General features: G+C 39.1%; 1 protein-coding gene and 1 long non-coding RNA gene across 2 annotated transcripts in view; both read right to left on the minus strand.

Annotated features, from left to right (window-relative positions):
* Positions 1-18,243, minus strand: part of LOC137240432 (uncharacterized) — a 130,957-nt gene that overhangs the window by 83,698 nt on the left and 29,016 nt on the right. The window lies entirely within an intron of this gene.
* Positions 271-1,782, minus strand: LOC137240087 (myb/SANT-like DNA-binding domain-containing protein 3). Its single transcript, XM_067765998.1, has 3 exons — positions 1,392-1,782; positions 1,210-1,334; positions 271-1,157 (listed from the first exon to the last, which is right to left on the minus strand). Exons 1-3 carry the CDS (start codon positions 1,780-1,782, stop codon positions 927-929), a joined length of 747 nt encoding a protein of 248 aa, XP_067622099.1. The 3' UTR covers positions 271-926.

Consider the following 18,243-nt stretch of genomic DNA (forward strand, 5'->3'; position numbering starts at 1 on the left):
CAGATTTTTTTTTTTTTTTTGTAGAAGGTGTTGAGTGAACAAAAAGTGATTTTTCAATCAAAACGGATGGAACAGAAAAACTCAACACAAAAATCTGAAAATTCGGGTTTACTTCTGAAGTACTTCTAACGTGCACATTATTATATTAAAATTGAATGAGCTACAAAACTGCATACAAAAAAAATTGTTTGAAATTGAGATAAAAAAGTTTCAATTTTCAATAAAAATTTTTCAAAGTTTTATCCAATATCCTTAATTATATGAGCAGGAGTTTACATATGTACAGTTTTCAAGAAATTCTTTTCATAAACAAATTGCGAAGTTATATCTAAAGAAGTAATTTTTGGGGAAAATTGCAATTTCGTTTTGCAAAACGTTTTATACTTTAGCTAGGACACACTGCTAATATCTTTGGCTGAGCAGCACGCCTCAATATTGGAGAATAAAAAAACCGACGCGGTCTTTTGCGAACAGAAACGGAAAGTATGGGAGCAAATAGATCGCGCTTTTGAGGCCCAGATGGGCGTCAAACGTGGAGCGAAAAATTTAAAGGAAAAGTATGAGAACATGAAACGGAAAACCAGAAAGTCCCTGGCAGGGGAGCGACAGGAAATATATAGAACTGATGGTGGTCGTAACCGGAGCTACGTGGTAGTAGATAGGAAACAAAAAGTAAATGTAATCTAAAAATACTACATAAAAAGTAAATAAAATAAGGATGCTCATAATCTTTTGCAAATTGTCTAACAACGTAACATTTATGGCATATTTACACAACAAATTTCAAAATTCATGTACCTTTGAAGTTTATTGTGTAAATAAGCTATGTTATTAGACTTGCACCAGACCGTGAGCAACCCTAATATTAAAATTAAATTTTTTGAACGCTATTCACAGCCGTCGACTTATGCTACTTTGGTTGCCTCTTACTCGACATTTAATTTAGCTTTTTTTAAATTAATTTGGAGTAGTTCCATTTCGAGCATATGTTTTTCCTTTGCCCACTGATGCCTCTCGACCGCCCTCTTATTATCCTCCTCCCAAAATTCTTGTTGGCGGTCAGTTGTTTTTTTTCCGTCCTTATGCACCGCTAGTTTCTCCGAGGGTTTCGTTTTGAGCTGCGTCGGATTCCACGAGCTCCAATCGGTTGCAGTGGTCTACAAAATTATAAATTTATTAAAGAGAAAAATGATAAAAATACTCTACTACATTTTCTAAGGTCTCAACTGCCTCAAATATAGGCACTTCGATGCACCTCATGGACTCCTCCAAAATTTCTGAGGAAGCTTCGTCCACTCTTGGCTTTTCCATTGCTTCTATTTCATATGTTATAACTGAAATAATACATTATTAGATACATTTTGGTTTAACAGAAATATTCAACATCTTACCATCGCTATCGAAACTATTTGCAAAGCCAGTTGCCGTCTGGCCCAACAACGCCGCTAATCTTTCGGTATTTGGGTCCACGTAGCTCCGGTTACGACCACCACCAGTTCTATATATTTCCTGTCGCTCCTCTGCCAGGGACTTTCTGGCTTTCCGTTTCATGTTCTCATACTTTTCCTTTAAATTTTTTGCTCCACGTTTGACGCCCATCTGGGCCTCAAAAGCGCGATCTATTTGCTCCCATACTTTCCGTTTCTGTTCGCAAAAGACCGCGTCGGTTTTTTTATTTTCCAATATTGAGGCGTGCTGCTCAGCCAAAGATATTAGAAGTGTCTCCTCTGCTGAACTAAAATTTGGAAGACGGGGCTTATTTTTGCTTCCTTTGAATTCCATTTTCCAATTTTTTTTTAACTTTGAATTACTTTTTATATACTACAAAATAGTATTTACTTTGATTTAAGCAAAACAAAAATCAACGGTTTTACCTATTCACAATGCAACTTTTTCTTTATTTATTCACAATGAGCGGTGTAATCGGCGATAAATTAACCAGCCCTTGGTGAAAACGAAATTCTCATTTTAGAATATCAGCGGTTAAGCAATCGTTGATTAGATATACCGCTTACCGGCTTTAATGAAAACGGCCCTTAACCGTGACTGTGACTGAAAAAAAAAATTCATGGGCTTTGGGCCCAGGATCACGAATCCGAAAGCGGAAACTGGACATTTTTTTTTATTTTCGGAGATATTTGCAAAAAAAATAGAAAATTTCCATGTGGTTGTTGTAATTTTGACTATTTTGCGAACCCACAAGAAAAACTGTGGGTAAAAGTGTTTTGCGCGGATATAGATTTGGTCTCCAAACCGGTGTTGGACCCACCCTTAGGGTTGCCAGATTTATATTTCGGGTTCCCGGGACAAACCTCAAATTTTAACCAAATTCCCGGGATTTTTAAAAATTCCCCGGGACATTTGAAAAATAAGAAACACCTACATATTTGTATGGGTTGCTTATTTCGGCGAAATAATTTTTTGATTTATCTTTATTTATATTTTTCTTTATATATCTTGTCATAATTTCTGGTTAGTCGATCATGCATATCCATATGTGTAAGTCGTATCTTTGCTACGGAAATGTATGTTTAAAGATGTTAATTGTTTTCTTTTCGTAGATTCTTGATGATGACTTCCAAGTTGAAGTCGAAATATCGAACAAATAAATATATTTTGAATACTACTAAAAAAAGAAGTTTTATTCAATTATCTGGCCTAAAGCTCAATTATAATTATCAAATTATATTAAACAAGGCTATTAAATTTACCAATAATATGAAATAATTTTCAGATAGAATTGAACTTTTTAAACTCATTTATTTATAACGAATATTTTTATGAAACAGGCTAATAATTAATAAGTAAGTAAGTAATGTGTTTAATGCGAATTCAATAGGGGACTCATGTAACCGTATAAATGCCTTATAAAGTGTGTAAACGTATAAATTTATCTAGTGCGTAAACGAGCTGTCAAATTTTGTATGAAAAATCATTTACACAATTTGTATAATGCCCCTATTACCGTTTACAACTCAACTCTGGTTGGGTTGAAATTTCGCTATTTGGTATTACAGATTACAACTCAACCTGTAAAAAAAATGTCGGTTGAGTTGTCTAGTCTTAACAACTTTTTGTGGCATTACCGTTTACAACCTTGTGTTGGTGTAGTTGTCAAAGACGTCTAAATCTTACAACTGATGACTAGCAGTTGTCTCATACAATTTTGCAGTTGTTTTGAAAAAATGTAACGTTTTAGAAGACGGTTCACCACCTAATTTTTAACAAAAATTTTCAAAGTTGGTATCAAAAGACGCGTTTTGACCTCCGATTTAAGAAGTCGAAAACATTCATTTCGGTTCAAATTTTCATGTGGTTGTTGTATTTTGCCAAATTTTTTGCACACACCCATGCAGAAAGGTGTTGGACCAACCCAGGGTTATTTTTACAAATCGCGGCCAAAGGCCGCCAATGCAGAAAGGTATTCTGTTCGCAAAAAACTATGGATCGGGCCTCATATTTCGGACCCTTGGGCCATTTTGTGGGTTTTTGTGAATATTTTTCGACAGAAATAAAAATTCCGAAGTTGGACGAGGCTGGCCGCAGTTCGGATGCAGCCAAAATATGTGGAATTATACGAACGTGAGTCCCATTGGTACTAATCACTAATCCTGGGAATCCTGTTTTAGAGTAAAATACAATTTTTGCTGTTTGGGTTTTAATCCACCTCGCACAAACTTGCTCCTCAATAATATCTAAAACCAGTCTTAACACCAAAATTATTTCCACAGCATTTTTGATAGCTGCCATCAGCAAAGAATCTGAGTGTGGCGTATAATTTTAAAATAGGGGTACAGCCTTTCCTCGAAAGCGTTTGCTGAAATGGTCCTTAATTTTGTTTAGTAATGAGCAAAAAGCTTCATTTCAAATCTGCAAAATAACTTCATTTGAAGCTCATCATTTGTCACTTAAACATTTTCTTACTTGCTGCTAGGAAGTTCCAAGGGATTGGAATGATCACGCGAATGTTTTCCGTATTCGCGACATGTTAATCACCAACATTTTCGCCATTATAAAATAGATTTCATATCATATAATATATTGTAATAACAAAATCACTTTTGCAAATGCTTAAATTTTCTCCACAGATTGATCAGCTGTTCAATTATGTGTCAAATCATCACTTTCTTAGGTTGGCACCACCAATTCAACTTCAACTGAAATAAGTTGTAATTCGTAATACCAAACAGGAGTTGAGTTGTCTGAAAGTTGAGTTGCTTTAATTACAACTGTCAGGGTGGGTGTTCCCCGCGTTGAGCGGCGCTACAAAATATTGTAGATTTTTGTTAAATAGGACTCCTTGTCCCGATCTGGAACCTAAAAGAAAAAGAAATGTATTAAATTATTTTTTTTAGAATGGCAAAATCAAAACAAATTCTACTTACCCGAACGCAGCTAACTTCACGCAGTTGTTAAAATGTCAAATAAAACAAAATGACAAATAGAGCTTTCGATCCAAAAGGGTGTTACCATATTGAAAGGTTGTGTTTGGAGAGTTCGATGAGAGAAGGGTGACAGATGTATCACGCTATGCGCGCTTATGTGATTGGTCGGAAAGAATATAATAAGAAACGTTAGGTGAAACGTTCGGCTATGACAAAGAAAAAAAAAATCTATAAAAGGGGCAGACAAGAGAAATAGCGGGAGATTGGAATGAAGATTCAGTTTGTGGCGGACGTGAAATTTTGATAAAAAAAGGTCCGAATGGTGTGTGGCGAAGAAATAGCCAAAAGTGCGCGCGCTAATTAGATAGCAAAAAGAAAAAAATAAAAAAATCATTTTTCTTTGCAATTCCGATAACTTATTACTCAAGCAAAATAATAAAGATATGCTCGAGCACGAGAGATACGCGTAACAAAGAAACGCGGTCACGGTAAACGGCCATCAAATAAAAAAAGAAAATTATATACGTAACTTAACCATCAGTGATCAACTCCCGGCAGAGGAGCAACAACCAACAAGTGAGGAGGCGAGCGTAAGGGAAGTGGAATATCCTGAAGGCTCAACATATACGGTAACAAAAATACATTTCAAAAGTTTGCTGGCGAGCATAACCAAAAGTAATTGACATAAGCGAGTCCGCACGCATATACACCCTAAGAATCGGATATGTAAGTTTGTCTAACCCCAAAGATATACCAGTTTTTTTTGCGTCCACGAGAACGGGGTATACCTGTACCATCTATAAAAGCTCACCGTATTAGGAGTTTCCAATTTGCCACAGCTTAGTCGGACACTACAATCCCGACAATCACGGCCATCACCCTCCGAATGTGTAAAGAAAAAAATTATAAGGGCCGCATTGGGAATAGTTGGCAGTCAGGCACTGATATAGACTGATTTATTTAAAATATTGAACGTTTTGGATTCCATGTAATGTAGCATTAGTGCTGTTAAATTTAGTTAATTTGTGAGATTGTAAAAATTTTGTATTATTGCACGGTGGTGTAACTCCTCCAAAATTTGTTAATGGCGAGGGTTAGTAAAGACCGGTGAGCTGGAAAAAAAAAATACATATATATTATCAGCTTATAGAAACTGTAGGCCTTCTTAAGAGAGCTCTTTTAGGCAGGAAGTCAGGTTCTTTTCGGGCGAATTGCCTCAGGAAAAATCCCGTTATTTACCCCTTTTGGCGGTGGTACATCGCATTTAAAATCGTTTTAAGGATATATATGTTTGTATGAATGTAACCCCAAACTTATGTTTCTAAATAAACTTTATAATTATATAGTATTATGTGAAAATCCAAAATGCACACCTTGAGCTAAGTTTTTAATACGGGGGAGGGGAAGATGATAAGAGGAACGTAGGTATTAGGATGATTGGAGCTGGAGTAAAAGGGAACTGCACGTAAGTATAACCGGAAAAGGAGCGGTTCAAGGAAGGGAGGGCATCCTGTGAGAGGAACTCATGTCAACAACCGTCAAGAACGACCCATAATATGCACCCTTCTCAAGGCGGCAGGGTTAAGAATCGCGACCCGAAGTTCTGAGCTAGCCAGGGCAACCGCCTTGAGAGCCAACCACGGGTGGGTACACAGAGGCCTTCGCATATGTGTACGTGACATAAATATAAATGGCGCCCAAGTGAAACCAAAAAAAAAAAAAAAAAGATTTTTTTTTAAAAAATTATTTGCATATATAGATACATATATCGACAATATAATAGTGCCTTATGATAAAATGGCGCGAAATTTTAAAAACCAAATAAGCGCCATTTTGGAAAATGGCGAGTGATCAAAATTTTTTTGTGTTGCGCCGAAGATTGAAGATGGCGCCCGCGAATGAGAAGGTTCCAAATCGTCATACCAGGCGGTGAAAAATACTTCATTTGATAACAGCTCCTCTCATTTTGAAACTAAAAATAAATTTCAATCTTAAAAATATGTTTTTTGTTGGTGTTCGTTCTTAAGAAGTCATGGAGGATGCGATCCCCTCGCTGGCTAGGTGGCTTGGAAAGGTGATCTTCACAAGATCTAATTGCACCAGTACAGCAGAGTAACCGTATCACCTGACGGCTACAATAATCCATCGATGGCGTAGCACGATATTTTTTTTAGTCGGCTATATGCATCGCCGTAAACCCCACAAACTATGTGCTTTTGAATAAGTTTTTTTAAGTAGTTTCTGTGTTAGAATTCGAAGACCTTATTTTTGAAATGTAATTAAGTAGCTTCGATAGTAAAGATCAATCATGACCGATAGGAAATATTCTTTGTGTGAACTGCGAAGCATGAAACATGATCTATAAAACCCCAAACCTTTTTATTTTTTTTTAAAGACAAAGTTGCATGAGTTTTCTCACAGGAGCGATAGGCTGAGCTCCGATCATTGGGTTTGCCTGGTCCCAACTCAAGTCATCTGAACCCCCCCCAACATCACGGAAAAAAAAAAAAAAAAAAATTTTTTTTGTGCGAAATCCGAAATCTTGAATTTTGCTTTTGGAAATCCTATATGAAGGAGCTACCTGTAGTATATTACAACACGCGTTACCAATTAAGATTTGCGAATATGCCGAACGCTAACGCCCCGAACCAAGATGGCCAAAGTGCCAAGGATACAACATTCATCGACCTATCTGATAGGATTAAAACCAAAGGCAGCAACAACAACCCCAATAGGGAGTTGCATGGGCTACCAAACCAAAATGTTGCTAGCGCCACATCGGAAAACATGGCAAAGAACACGGGTACGATGCCCAAACAAACGAATGGTGCCCAAATCACACAGTCGGTACTAGTACAGCCACCTACCCTGAACTTTCCACATCCACCACCTAACAATAACAACAACCCTAATTGGAATGCAAGGCTTGATCAGGTTAATTCATGGCAACTACGAAATGAAGTTATGCCAATATTAAAGGAGATGGTAGCTGAAACACAGCAGACCCTGTTGGAAGAGATGCGCGAAGGGTTAAAAGAAATTAGGAATGCAACACAGTATTTAGCTATGGAACAGGGAGCTTCAGGACCCGGGGATGGGGCGCGAGATAGAAATAACAAAAAACGAAAGCATGATTCGAGTACAGATTCTATAGAAGCTAGGGCTAAGGAAAGAGGCCAGCCCGTAGGTAATATTAACCGAAACATCGTTACTAACAACCCAATGCCAACGGCTCAAGCTACCTCCTATACTTTAGCATATCACGAGCCGCCGGCTACTCGACACCACCCAACTGCTAGTTTTCAGAGACCCCCTGCTGGGATAGGGAATTCACACCCAGAAATTGCAAGGCCTTATAATGATACTATTAGATCGGACTTAAATATTGAAAAGTGGGGGATAAACTTCCAAGGTCATCGCGACTCCATGCCAATCGAGGACTTTCTATTCCGGTTAGAATATTTACAGGGTCAGTACCGTTGTTCGTGGGCCGACATACTACGTGATTTCCATAGATTGCTAAGTGGCGAAGCGCGTGAATGGTATTGGTTATATATCCGTACCAATGGAAATGTCGATTGGCCGACGTTGCAATTTGCACTTCGTCGCCAATTTGAATCTCACCGCACCGATTTTGAAATTTTAAGAGAGTTAACCGAAAGAAAACAACGACCGGGTGAAACTATAGATGAATATTTTCACGTAGTGGGTACATTGCGCTCCCGTCTTAGGAACCCCATTCCGGAGTACGAAATAATCCGCCTGGTAAAGGGAAATCTGCGTGAGTCGGTAGCTAAAATAGTATACCCTATCATAACACACTCGTTAGAGCAACTGAGGCTGGAATGCAATGAGGTTGAACGGTGCTTTCCGCGACGAGAGCGCACAATGGCTAGTAGCTTTGCGACAAAGGGCCACCATGTGAATGAAGTGGTCGCGATCGACGACGATGAAGTATTGCCTCCCGTTGATGAGGGTCAAGTCACCGTGGAGGAAATACATCAACGAAGAGGCAAACAAAAAACAGTTATATGTTGGAACTGTGGAGCTGAAGGACATTTCTTCACCGATTGTATGTCGCTTCAACGAAAAATTTTTTGTTTTAAGTGCGGTAAACCCGACGTTATAACGCCAAGATGCCCTATTTGCAACGCAGCGGGAAACGTAAGGAGGAGCGCGATTATTTCGGGGGAATCGCGCTCCACGAAAACCCCGCACGAGTAGACGTAGTAACAAACACCCCTATTGCCGCGGAAACTACGGTAGAAACTGATGAACCTGAAAATATAGAGAATATTAATAATTGTTACACAGTAATGAGCAATAAACATAATAAAGTTACGAAAGAGAAGAGTCCAACGTATGGCGAACGCTGGAGGAGGTACTTAGAAGTTCGGCGGCGTATCTTCGCTGAAAGCGCACTTATGGGACGTCGAACTATATCTCGGAAAGTGCAAAAAGCTCGGGATAGATTTCTTAAGCGCAAATCCTTGAGACAACAGGTCGCAGCTTCTGTGAAGAATGCGGGCCGGTCGGATCCGCGAGTTTTCGCTGAGGTCGAAATATATAAAGTCCCAAAACGTGGGTTATTAGATACGGGCGCATCAGTGAGTCTTCTCGGACGAGGTTGCCGTGAGTTCCTAGAAGAAAACAATATTAAAACCGAGCGTTATGTGTCGACTGTGCGAACAGCAAGTGGCCGCGCACTCAATGTGTTAGGCAAAGTTTCATTGCCCGTAAAATTTAGAGATTTGAAGCAAAATATAACTTTTTTTATCTGTCCTTATTTAGAGCAGGAGATGTATCTAGGGGTGGACTTCTGGCGCGCATTCCAATTAGCGCCCGAAATCATATCCGTGAGTGAGATTGACCTAGTCAAATTGGAAAAAGACATGGTCTCGGATGAGGGCAGAAGAGAGCGACGCGTATTACATGACCTATCTGCTGAGCAACGACAACGTCTGGATGAAGTTACGAGCAAATTCAGAACCTTCGAGCAGCACGGGCTAGGACGAACTCACCTGGAAAAGCACTCTATAAAATTAGTGGAAAATACAGTTCCTATTAAGGACCGGCATTATCCATTATCACCAGCCATGCAAAACATTGTATACGATGAAATCGACAAGATGTTGGCATTAGGCGTTATTGAAGGGAGTGAAAGCCCATGGAGCAACCGCATAACAGTAGTCCGTAAACCTGGTAAAAATCGTTTTTGCTTAGATGCCAGGAAGCTCAACTCTGTGACCGTCAAGGACGCCTATCCACTGCAGAACATTGAAGGTATACTTAGCAGGATTGATGACACATATTTTATCAGCAGCGTTGATTTGAAACACGCATTTTGGCAAATCGATCTGGAAGAGAATAGCAAACAATATACAGCGTTCACGGTACCGGGACGACCTCTGTACCAGTTCGTGACCATGCCATTTGGACTATGCAATGCTGCGCAGAGGTTGTGCCGCCTAATGGATCGCGTGATCCCTCAAAGGCTTAAAGCCAATGTATTTACCTATCTTGATGATTTGCTGATTATAGCACCAGACTTTGAATCGCATCTCAAATATCTGACCGAAGTTGCCAAATGTTTAAATGAAGCCAACCTAACAATAGGCCTACAAAAATCTCATTTTGGTTTTAAGGAGCTTCCTTATCTGGGGTTTATCGTGGGCGGCGGTATGTTGAAGGCTGACCCGGAGAAGGTAATGGCCATACAAAATATCCCTATTCCAAAAAACGTAAAACAAGTAAGAAGTTTCTTAGGATTCGCGGGGTGGTATAGGCGGTTTATTAAGGACTTCGCCGCATTAGCCACTCCATTGACAGATATATTAAAGAAAAGCAAGAAATTTGAAATGAATGACCAAGCTCTGGAGGCTTTCAGCAACCTGAAAAGGGCTCTTACCAGTGCCCCAGTGCTCAAACACCCGGATTTCACCAAGCGCTTTTGGGTACAATGCGACGCATCGAATTTTGGTATAGGCGCCGTATTGTTTCAACAAGAAGAAGACGGAGGAGAGAAACCCATAGCATACTTTTCCCAGAAATTGAATGAGTGTCAACGAAAGTATAGTACCACTGAAAAAGAGTGTCTGGCGGCGGTGTTAGCCGTAAAGAAGTTCAGGCCGTATATCGAGCTAATGCCTTTTACGGTAGTGACAGACCATGCTAGCTTAAAATGGCTTATGTCATTGAAGGATCTGAGCGGAAGGCTGGCCAGATGGTCTTTGCAGTTACAGGCATTTGACTTCGAAATACAACACCGCAAGGGGACTGAAAATGTAGTCGCCGATGCTCTTTCACGATGCATCGAAGAAGTTGCTAGTTCGCCCATATCCAATTTAGATACAATAGAATTTGATTCGCCAGAATATAAAGAGTTAATAAATACAGTGGAGACCAACGCCGACCGGTTACCGGATCTGAAGGTGGAGGATGGACTCCTGTTTAAGAAATCACTGCCAAAGGACATGGGAATGGAAGAAAATACGTGGAAATTGTGGGTGCCGGAAGCATTAACTTCTACCCTGATTGAAAGCGCGCATTGTGATGAAACGTCGGCACATGGAGGGATGACGAAAACCCTACACCGACTGCGTCGTCTCTACTACTGGCCTAACATGATAGTACAAGTGCGAAACTATGTACGAAATTGTCAAATATGCAAAGAAAGCAAACCTAACAACGCGTTAACTAATCCCGGCATAGGAAACGAGGTGATCACGGTACGACCCTTTCAGAAAATCTATGTGGATTTCTTAGGAAAATATCCGCGATCAAAGCGTGGAAATAGTTATATACTGATTGTCGTAGATCACTTTTCCAAATTTACTTTCCTTAAGGCAATGCGCGAAGCGTCAACAGGCAATGTAATCAAATTTATCACAGAAGAAATTTTTCATAAATTCGGTGTCCCCGAAACAATACACAGCGACAATGGAAAACAATTTACGTCAAAGAAATTCGCTGAGATGTTAGAAGCATATAAGGTAAAGCACATGAAAACTGCCCATTATTCCCCACAATCAAACGCAGCCGAACGCGTGAATCAATCCGTCCTAGCTGCAATAAGAGCATATCTCGATAAGGATCATCGAGACTGGGACATGTACTTATCAGAAATTGAATGCGCCTTACGTAGCGCAGTTCATTCAGCAACAGGAGTTTCACCCTATTTTGCGTTATTTGGCGTGAACATGTTCACAAACGGCGCTGACTACGCACTGGCGCGGAAACTAAATTCGCTTGAGGACCACGAGCTACTTTTGCTAGATAAGAACGACAAACTGCGACTTATGCGTGAAAAGATTAAAGCCAATATGCATAAAGCCTACGAAACGAATGCAAAGCGGTATAATAAAAGAGTTCGTGAGGTTCGGTTCAAGCCAGGTCAAGAGGTTTATAAAAGAAACTTTGTGCTTAGTAATTTCAAAAACAGTATCAACTCGAAATTTTGTAAGAAATTCACCCGGTGCCGTATCACGAGAGCTCTCGGCAACAATATGTACATGCTGGAATCTCTCACCGGCAAAAGTCTTGGGGCATGGCACGCGAAGGACCTAAAACAATAGAGTCCGTACGAACTTCCCTGGCGATGAGGGTCAAGTCGACCAGGGAAGGATCGATGGTGTGTTATAAACTTCGTTAAGTAAACATTAGTACCCACAAACTTTTTCTAATTAGCACCACTCCATATCGTATAAAAGCCAATTAAAAGACCATACGTATCTTTGTGCGTGTGTAATACACGCAACATTTTTGGCTAAATGACCAGCTTTAATTCCATATTTTTTTTTTGCAGTAAGCACAGTTTTAACTTTTTCTACATAACTGAGAGCTTTATATACGCATACCATACCGACCGTGATTGTAAGGTCCCCACTGTTCGCAATCCACCGAAATTAAGTTTTACACTTACATGAACATTTATCCAGGAATTAGGGCGACTATAAGGGCCAGGCCCAAAAACAGCATACGAGGCGGGTAGGATAGGCTTTTCAAAATATGTACGTGCCAATTGAGATCCAAATATTTCACCTTTACCTGTAAGAAGTAACCATAAAGTAAGGAATTCTTTACAACACAAAAATAGTTTTTTTGTTACGTCCCGTAAACATGTCGAAAGTAAGTTATTCCGTATCACTAGCTATAAGCAGTGGATCATCGCACGCGTAGAAGCACCTTTCGACAAGTGTATTTCATGCCCGGAGCATCCTCGGCATTTTCGGATCTGGATGCATTAAGTTAGCTGTGGTATTCGCACCTTAACATGATGATCGACCTGGAAAAAAACAAACAGAAGTTAAAGATTTTTTTTTTATGTAAAAGGAGAGTAAATATAAAGTTCACGTTTAAGCTGGGTATTGTCTTCATCACGCGTGAGGGGTGATGCAAGTGCAATCTCGATTCCAAATCACTTGATGTCATGACTGGGAAAAACCCTTCTATAGGGAAATAACACTATACGAGAAACCTTTGGTGTACTTCACGTATTAAGAAGATGAGGTAGAATAGTGTTTGGGCTAGTGTAAACCTTTTTCGCGCATGAGGACAATACCAAGCTTCACAATTCGTACATGTAAATGAAGAAGGTGCAATTTGCAGTGAAGGCCCGGTCTAGCTCTTTAAGCAGGAGACTGTGTCAGGGTGGGTGTTCCCCGCGTTGAGCGGCGCTACAAAATATTGTAGATTTTTGTTAAATAGGACTCCTTGTCCCGATCTGGAACCTAAAAGAAAAAGAAATGTATTAAATTATTTTTTTTAGAATGGCAAAATCAAAACAAATTCTACTTACCCGAACGCAGCTAACTTCACGCAGTTGTTAAAATGTCAAATAAAACAAAATGACAAATAGAGCTTTCGATCCAAAAGGGTGTTACCATATTGAAAGGTTGTGTTTGGAGAGTTCGATGAGAGAAGGGTGACAGATGTATCACGCTATACGCGCTTATGTGATTGGTCGGAAAGAATATAATAAGAAACGTTAGGTGAAACGTTCGGCTATGACAAAGAAAAAAAAATCTATAAAAGGGGCAGACAAGAGAAATAGCGGGAGATTGGAATGAAGATTCAGTTTGTGGCGGACGTGAAATTTTGATAAAAAAAGGTCCGAATGGTGTGTGGCGAAGAAATAGCCAAAAGTGCGCGCGCTAATTAGATAGCAAAAAGAAAAAAATAAAAAAATCATTTTTCTTTGCAATTCCGATAACTTATTACTCAAGCAAAATAATAAAGATATGCTCGAGCACGAGAGATACGCGTAACAAAGAAACGCGGTCACGGTAAACGGCCATCAAATAAAAAAAGAAAATTATATACGTAACTTAACCATCAGTGATCAACTCCCGGCAGAGGAGCAACAACCAACAAGTGAGGAGGCGAGCGTAAGGGAAGTGGAATATCCTGAAGGCTCAACATATACGGTAACAAAAATACATTTCAAAAGTTTGCTGGCGAGCATAACCAAAAGTTATTGACATAAGCGAGTCCGCACGCATATACACCCTAAGAATCGGATATGTAAGTTTGTCTAACCCCAAAGATATACCAGTTTTTTTTGCGTCCACGAGAACGGGGTATACCTGTACCATCTATAAAAGCTCACCGTATTAGGAGTTTCCAATTTGCCACAGCTTAGTCGGACACTACAATCCCGACAATCACGGCCATCACCCTCCGAATGTGTAAAGAAAAAAATTATAAGGGCCGCATTGGGAATAGTTGGCAGTCAGGCACTGATATAGACTGATTTATTTAAAATATTGAACGTTTTGGATTCCATGTAATGTAGCATTAGTGCTGTTAAATTTAGTTAATTTGTGAGATTGTAAAAATTTTGTATTATTGCACGGTGGTGTAACTCCTCCAAAATTTGTTAATGGCGAGGGTTAGTAAAGACCGGTGAGCAGGAAAAAAAAAATACATATATATTATCAGCTTATAGAAACTGTAGGCCTTCTTAAGAGAGCTCTTTTAGGCAGGAAGTCAGGTTCTTTTCGGGCGAATTGCCTCAGGAAAAATCCCGTTATTTACCCCTTTTGGCGGTGGTACATCGCATTTAAAATCGTTTTAAGGATATATATGTTTGTATGAATGTAACCCCAAACTTATGTTTCTAAATAAACTTTATAATTATATAGTATTATGTGAAAATCCAAAATGCACACCTTGAGCTAAGTTTTTAATACGGGGGAGGGGAAGATGATAAGAGGAACGTAGGTATTAGGATGATTGGAGCTGGAGCAAAAGGGAACTGCACGTAAGTATAACCGGAAAAGGAGCGGTTCAAGGAAGGGAGGGCATCCTGTGAGAGGAACTCATGTCAACAACCGTCAAGAACGACCCATAATATGCACCCTTCTCAAGGCGGCAGGGTTAAGAATCGCGACCCGAAGTTCTGAGCTAGCCAGGGCAACCGTCTTGAGAGCCAACCACGGGTGGGTACACAGAGGCCTTCGCATATGTGTACGTGACACAACCCAACTAAGTTGAGTTGTATACCGTAATAGGGGCATAAATTTACGCGCACATTTCATTAGGTAAACGCGGTAAACTCAAAGGAATGCAACCTTGCAGTCATTACAGCAGGCATTTTCATCAGCAAGTAAATGCATTTTAGTTTTGATTTTTCACTTAATCTTGGCATTTTTTAATTTGTATAACAATCAAAAAAATTTTATTCGGCAATAATACAGCTGATAAACAATGAAGTTTATCAAGAGTATTACTAGGTGCGTTCATATAACAGCGTGTGTAAATGGATATAATTTTACACCCTATAAGTTTATATGCTTTCATGAGTCCCCCCTAATATTCTATGGATTCATTTTGCTAACGTTATTTTAAAACACAAAACTTCCCCATGCAAAATGAATGTTTAGGTGTAGGTTATGTCAAATATTGACAATATTCAGAACCACAGTGGGGATGCATTTTTCTTTTTTACAGAGTTGCATGCAATATGCTAATGACCTGAATACAATCGAAGCCGCAATATGGCCATGTTTCGTAGCAGATTATAATTTGTTAATTTTGATTTTGTGAAAAAGCCGGGACATAGCTTTTCCCGGCGGGACACTTTAAAATTTGCGAAAAATACGGGATGTCCCGGCCAATACAGGAAATTTGGCAACGCTACCCACCCTGGGTAATTTTTAATAAGCGCGACCGAAGGCCGCCAATGCAGAAAGGTGTTCTGCACAAAAATATTATGGATTCCACCCCCCGGTTACGGAGCACTCTGGGCCATTTTCTGTTTTTTGGAAATATCTTTTGACAAATAAAATTTGGAATTTCCGCTTTCGGATTTGTGGTCCTGGGATCAAAACGCATCTTTTAACACCTTTCTCGATATTTTTGGACGCGTATTAGCAGTGTCATGCTATCATATAGAATTACCTCAGTTTTATATTTTTCCCTGCGGATTGGTTTGCGAATAATAACTTCTGCGTAATTTTTTGGGACATCTACTGTTATTCAGTCGCAGCTTAAGTAAATTGCTCATTGTATTAGTTCATAGCATAGAAGCGATTTGTTCCTGTGATGGGAGCTATGTTTGAGCACAAATCATCTATCCAGTTTGCGCATACACGAGTTCAAAACTGCTTCGTTCTGCGCATATACGTCACCGTTGACTGCTTGAGCGAATGAAAGAAAGAGAGAAAAAACAAGAGCTAAAGGAAAATGATGTATGAATTGCCCATAACAAACAGCTGATCTTTTGTTTACATGCGCAATCTTCTGTGTGTGTTTTGTGATTTTTGAGTCTGTGATTGGTAATGGGAAATAAATGCTGTCACAGGCAATCAGTCACGAATATTCCTTGCCAGCTGTCGCTGGAGTGTACTGTGATATTTCAGTAGCTGTGACAAAATCAAAGGTACACGGATATTTGCCAACTCTAGTCACTATCAACGCTTACTAATTACTAGAATAATTTTATATGTATTGCAATAGTCTATTTGCAAAAATTATTATTTTTCGTTTTTGTACGGTAAAAGCACACAATTAAAACACAAGGGCGCACAGTGATAGATAAATTAAAATAGATTTTAAATTTTGTTGCAGCTTTTTGACATAATTTTCTATGATCTATCTTTCAAAAAAGCTGCAACTTGATCAATAGCCAAAAAAGTGAAGCGCCGCTGTCCTAAATGTGCCCTGGGCTTAAAACACGTGTGATATTTAAAAGCCCCGTCACATAAGATTTTTATTGGAGCATCGGGCGCTGACAGATGTGTAGATTGCATGGAGAGCGAAAATTAGAGCGTCACCAGCGCCATCTGACATGCAAAAGTAACCAACTTTTGTTGCAAGCAAAGCATAAGAAGAAGAATTGACGTTTCTTTTGGCTATAAATGTGTCCGCTGCTAAAGGGCCAATTAAACTTCCTTAACTCTAACGCCATAGTCTTAACCATACCCATTTCCACAACCATCTCCACTGTGATCGATTAATGGTGTCTTAACCTAAAAATCGTGAAAAATTTCATAAAAATGAAGAAAACGCTAAGGTTTACAAACATATACGACAAAAAATAAGTATCTTAGTCAAAACGTACTCAAAACAATAAATAAAATCAACAAAAATTTAATAAATTTTCCAACTCAAATATTTTTAGGTTATGGATATGGCGAAAAACCAAAAACCAATTAGTTGGCTATGGTATGGTTATGACCACAAATCACACAAAGAAGATTGCGCATGTAAACAAAATTCAGCTGTTTTTTATGGGCAATTCATACGTAATTTTCCTTTAGCTCTTGTTTTTTCTCTTTCTTTCATTCGCTCAAGCAGTCAACTGTGACGTTGATGCGCAGATCGAAGCAATTTTGAACTCGTGAATGCGCAATCTGGGTAGGTGATTTGTGGGTTATGGCGTTAGCGTTATGGTATGGCAGCATTAATCGATTACATTGATTTACATAAGGTTGGTTCGATGAGCTGTTTCCCTGATTATGGATAAGTCACAATTAATTGGCCCTTAAGTCTGAAGTTTTGTTAGATTTAAGCTGGAGTCATTGGTGCCGTATGTCGTATCGCTGTATCCGTATCCCTAACGTAATCAGCTGTTTATCGTTACGACGGTAAACCAAAACCCAATTGGTTGGCTACGATACGGTTACGACCTTAGCGGCACCAATAATCGATTGCATTGATTCTCATAAGATTGGTCGAATCAGCTGTTATAAGGTTACCGATACGGTTACCGATAAAGCACCAATGTCTCCAGCTTTAGAAAAGCAACATCTTCCGCGATTCCCTACAAGAACACTGATTATCATTTGATACGACATTTGATAGTCAGTGCTGTCAACTTAGCGATCAGCGCTTCGCACAAATTTAAGAGGACTTGCGCAACTGTGTACATGAGAGTTTTTGTATCACTCGTACACAGTACAATCGCTTAACAATTAATCGCAGTACTGATCAGTCCCACTCAAGTCATTACATCAGGGCTAACACTAAAGTAAGCACAGCTGTTTGTTATGAATTGTGTCAATGCTGACAGTAATACTATTACAACTGACCGATGGATATAACAATGATTGTTTTTAATACAAATCATTTATTGTAATTTTTTGATCCTTAACAAATTTTGATTTTATAAATAACATCAACTTATTCTTTATATTAACATCCTTGTTTAAATTATACTTAAAAATTAATATAAATGTTGTTTCATGTTCATAAATTGGTCCCAGATGCAACTGCTATAAAATTATATTTTTTGTTTCTGTTTTACAATAGCCAATTTGTTTTACACCCCTATTATGAACTCGTACGATACACGATAAACGCTTGCAATCTGTTCTACCGTATTATGAAATAAATTCTAGCGTGTGAAACTCGATCG

This window comes from Eurosta solidaginis, chromosome 2, assembly GCF_040869045.1.
Source record: "Eurosta solidaginis isolate ZX-2024a chromosome 2, ASM4086904v1, whole genome shotgun sequence".
NCBI lineage: Eukaryota > Metazoa > Arthropoda > Insecta > Diptera > Tephritidae > Eurosta > Eurosta solidaginis.

What these genes read in the sequence shown, in the direction of transcription:
- LOC137240087 (XM_067765998.1), bottom strand. Translation starts at nt 1,782, where the DNA reads ATGGAATTCAAAGGAAGCAAAAATAAGCCCCGTCTTCCAAATTTTAGT. An exon ending in AAATAGTTTCGATAGCGATG is followed by an intron (nt 1,335 to 1,391) that starts GTAAGATGTTGA and finishes GTATTATTTCAG; the next exon opens with TTATAACATATGAAATAGAA. An exon ending in CAGTTGAGACCTTAGAAAAT is followed by an intron (nt 1,158 to 1,209) that starts GTAGTAGAGTAT and finishes ATAATTTTGTAG; the next exon opens with ACCACTGCAACCGATTGGAG.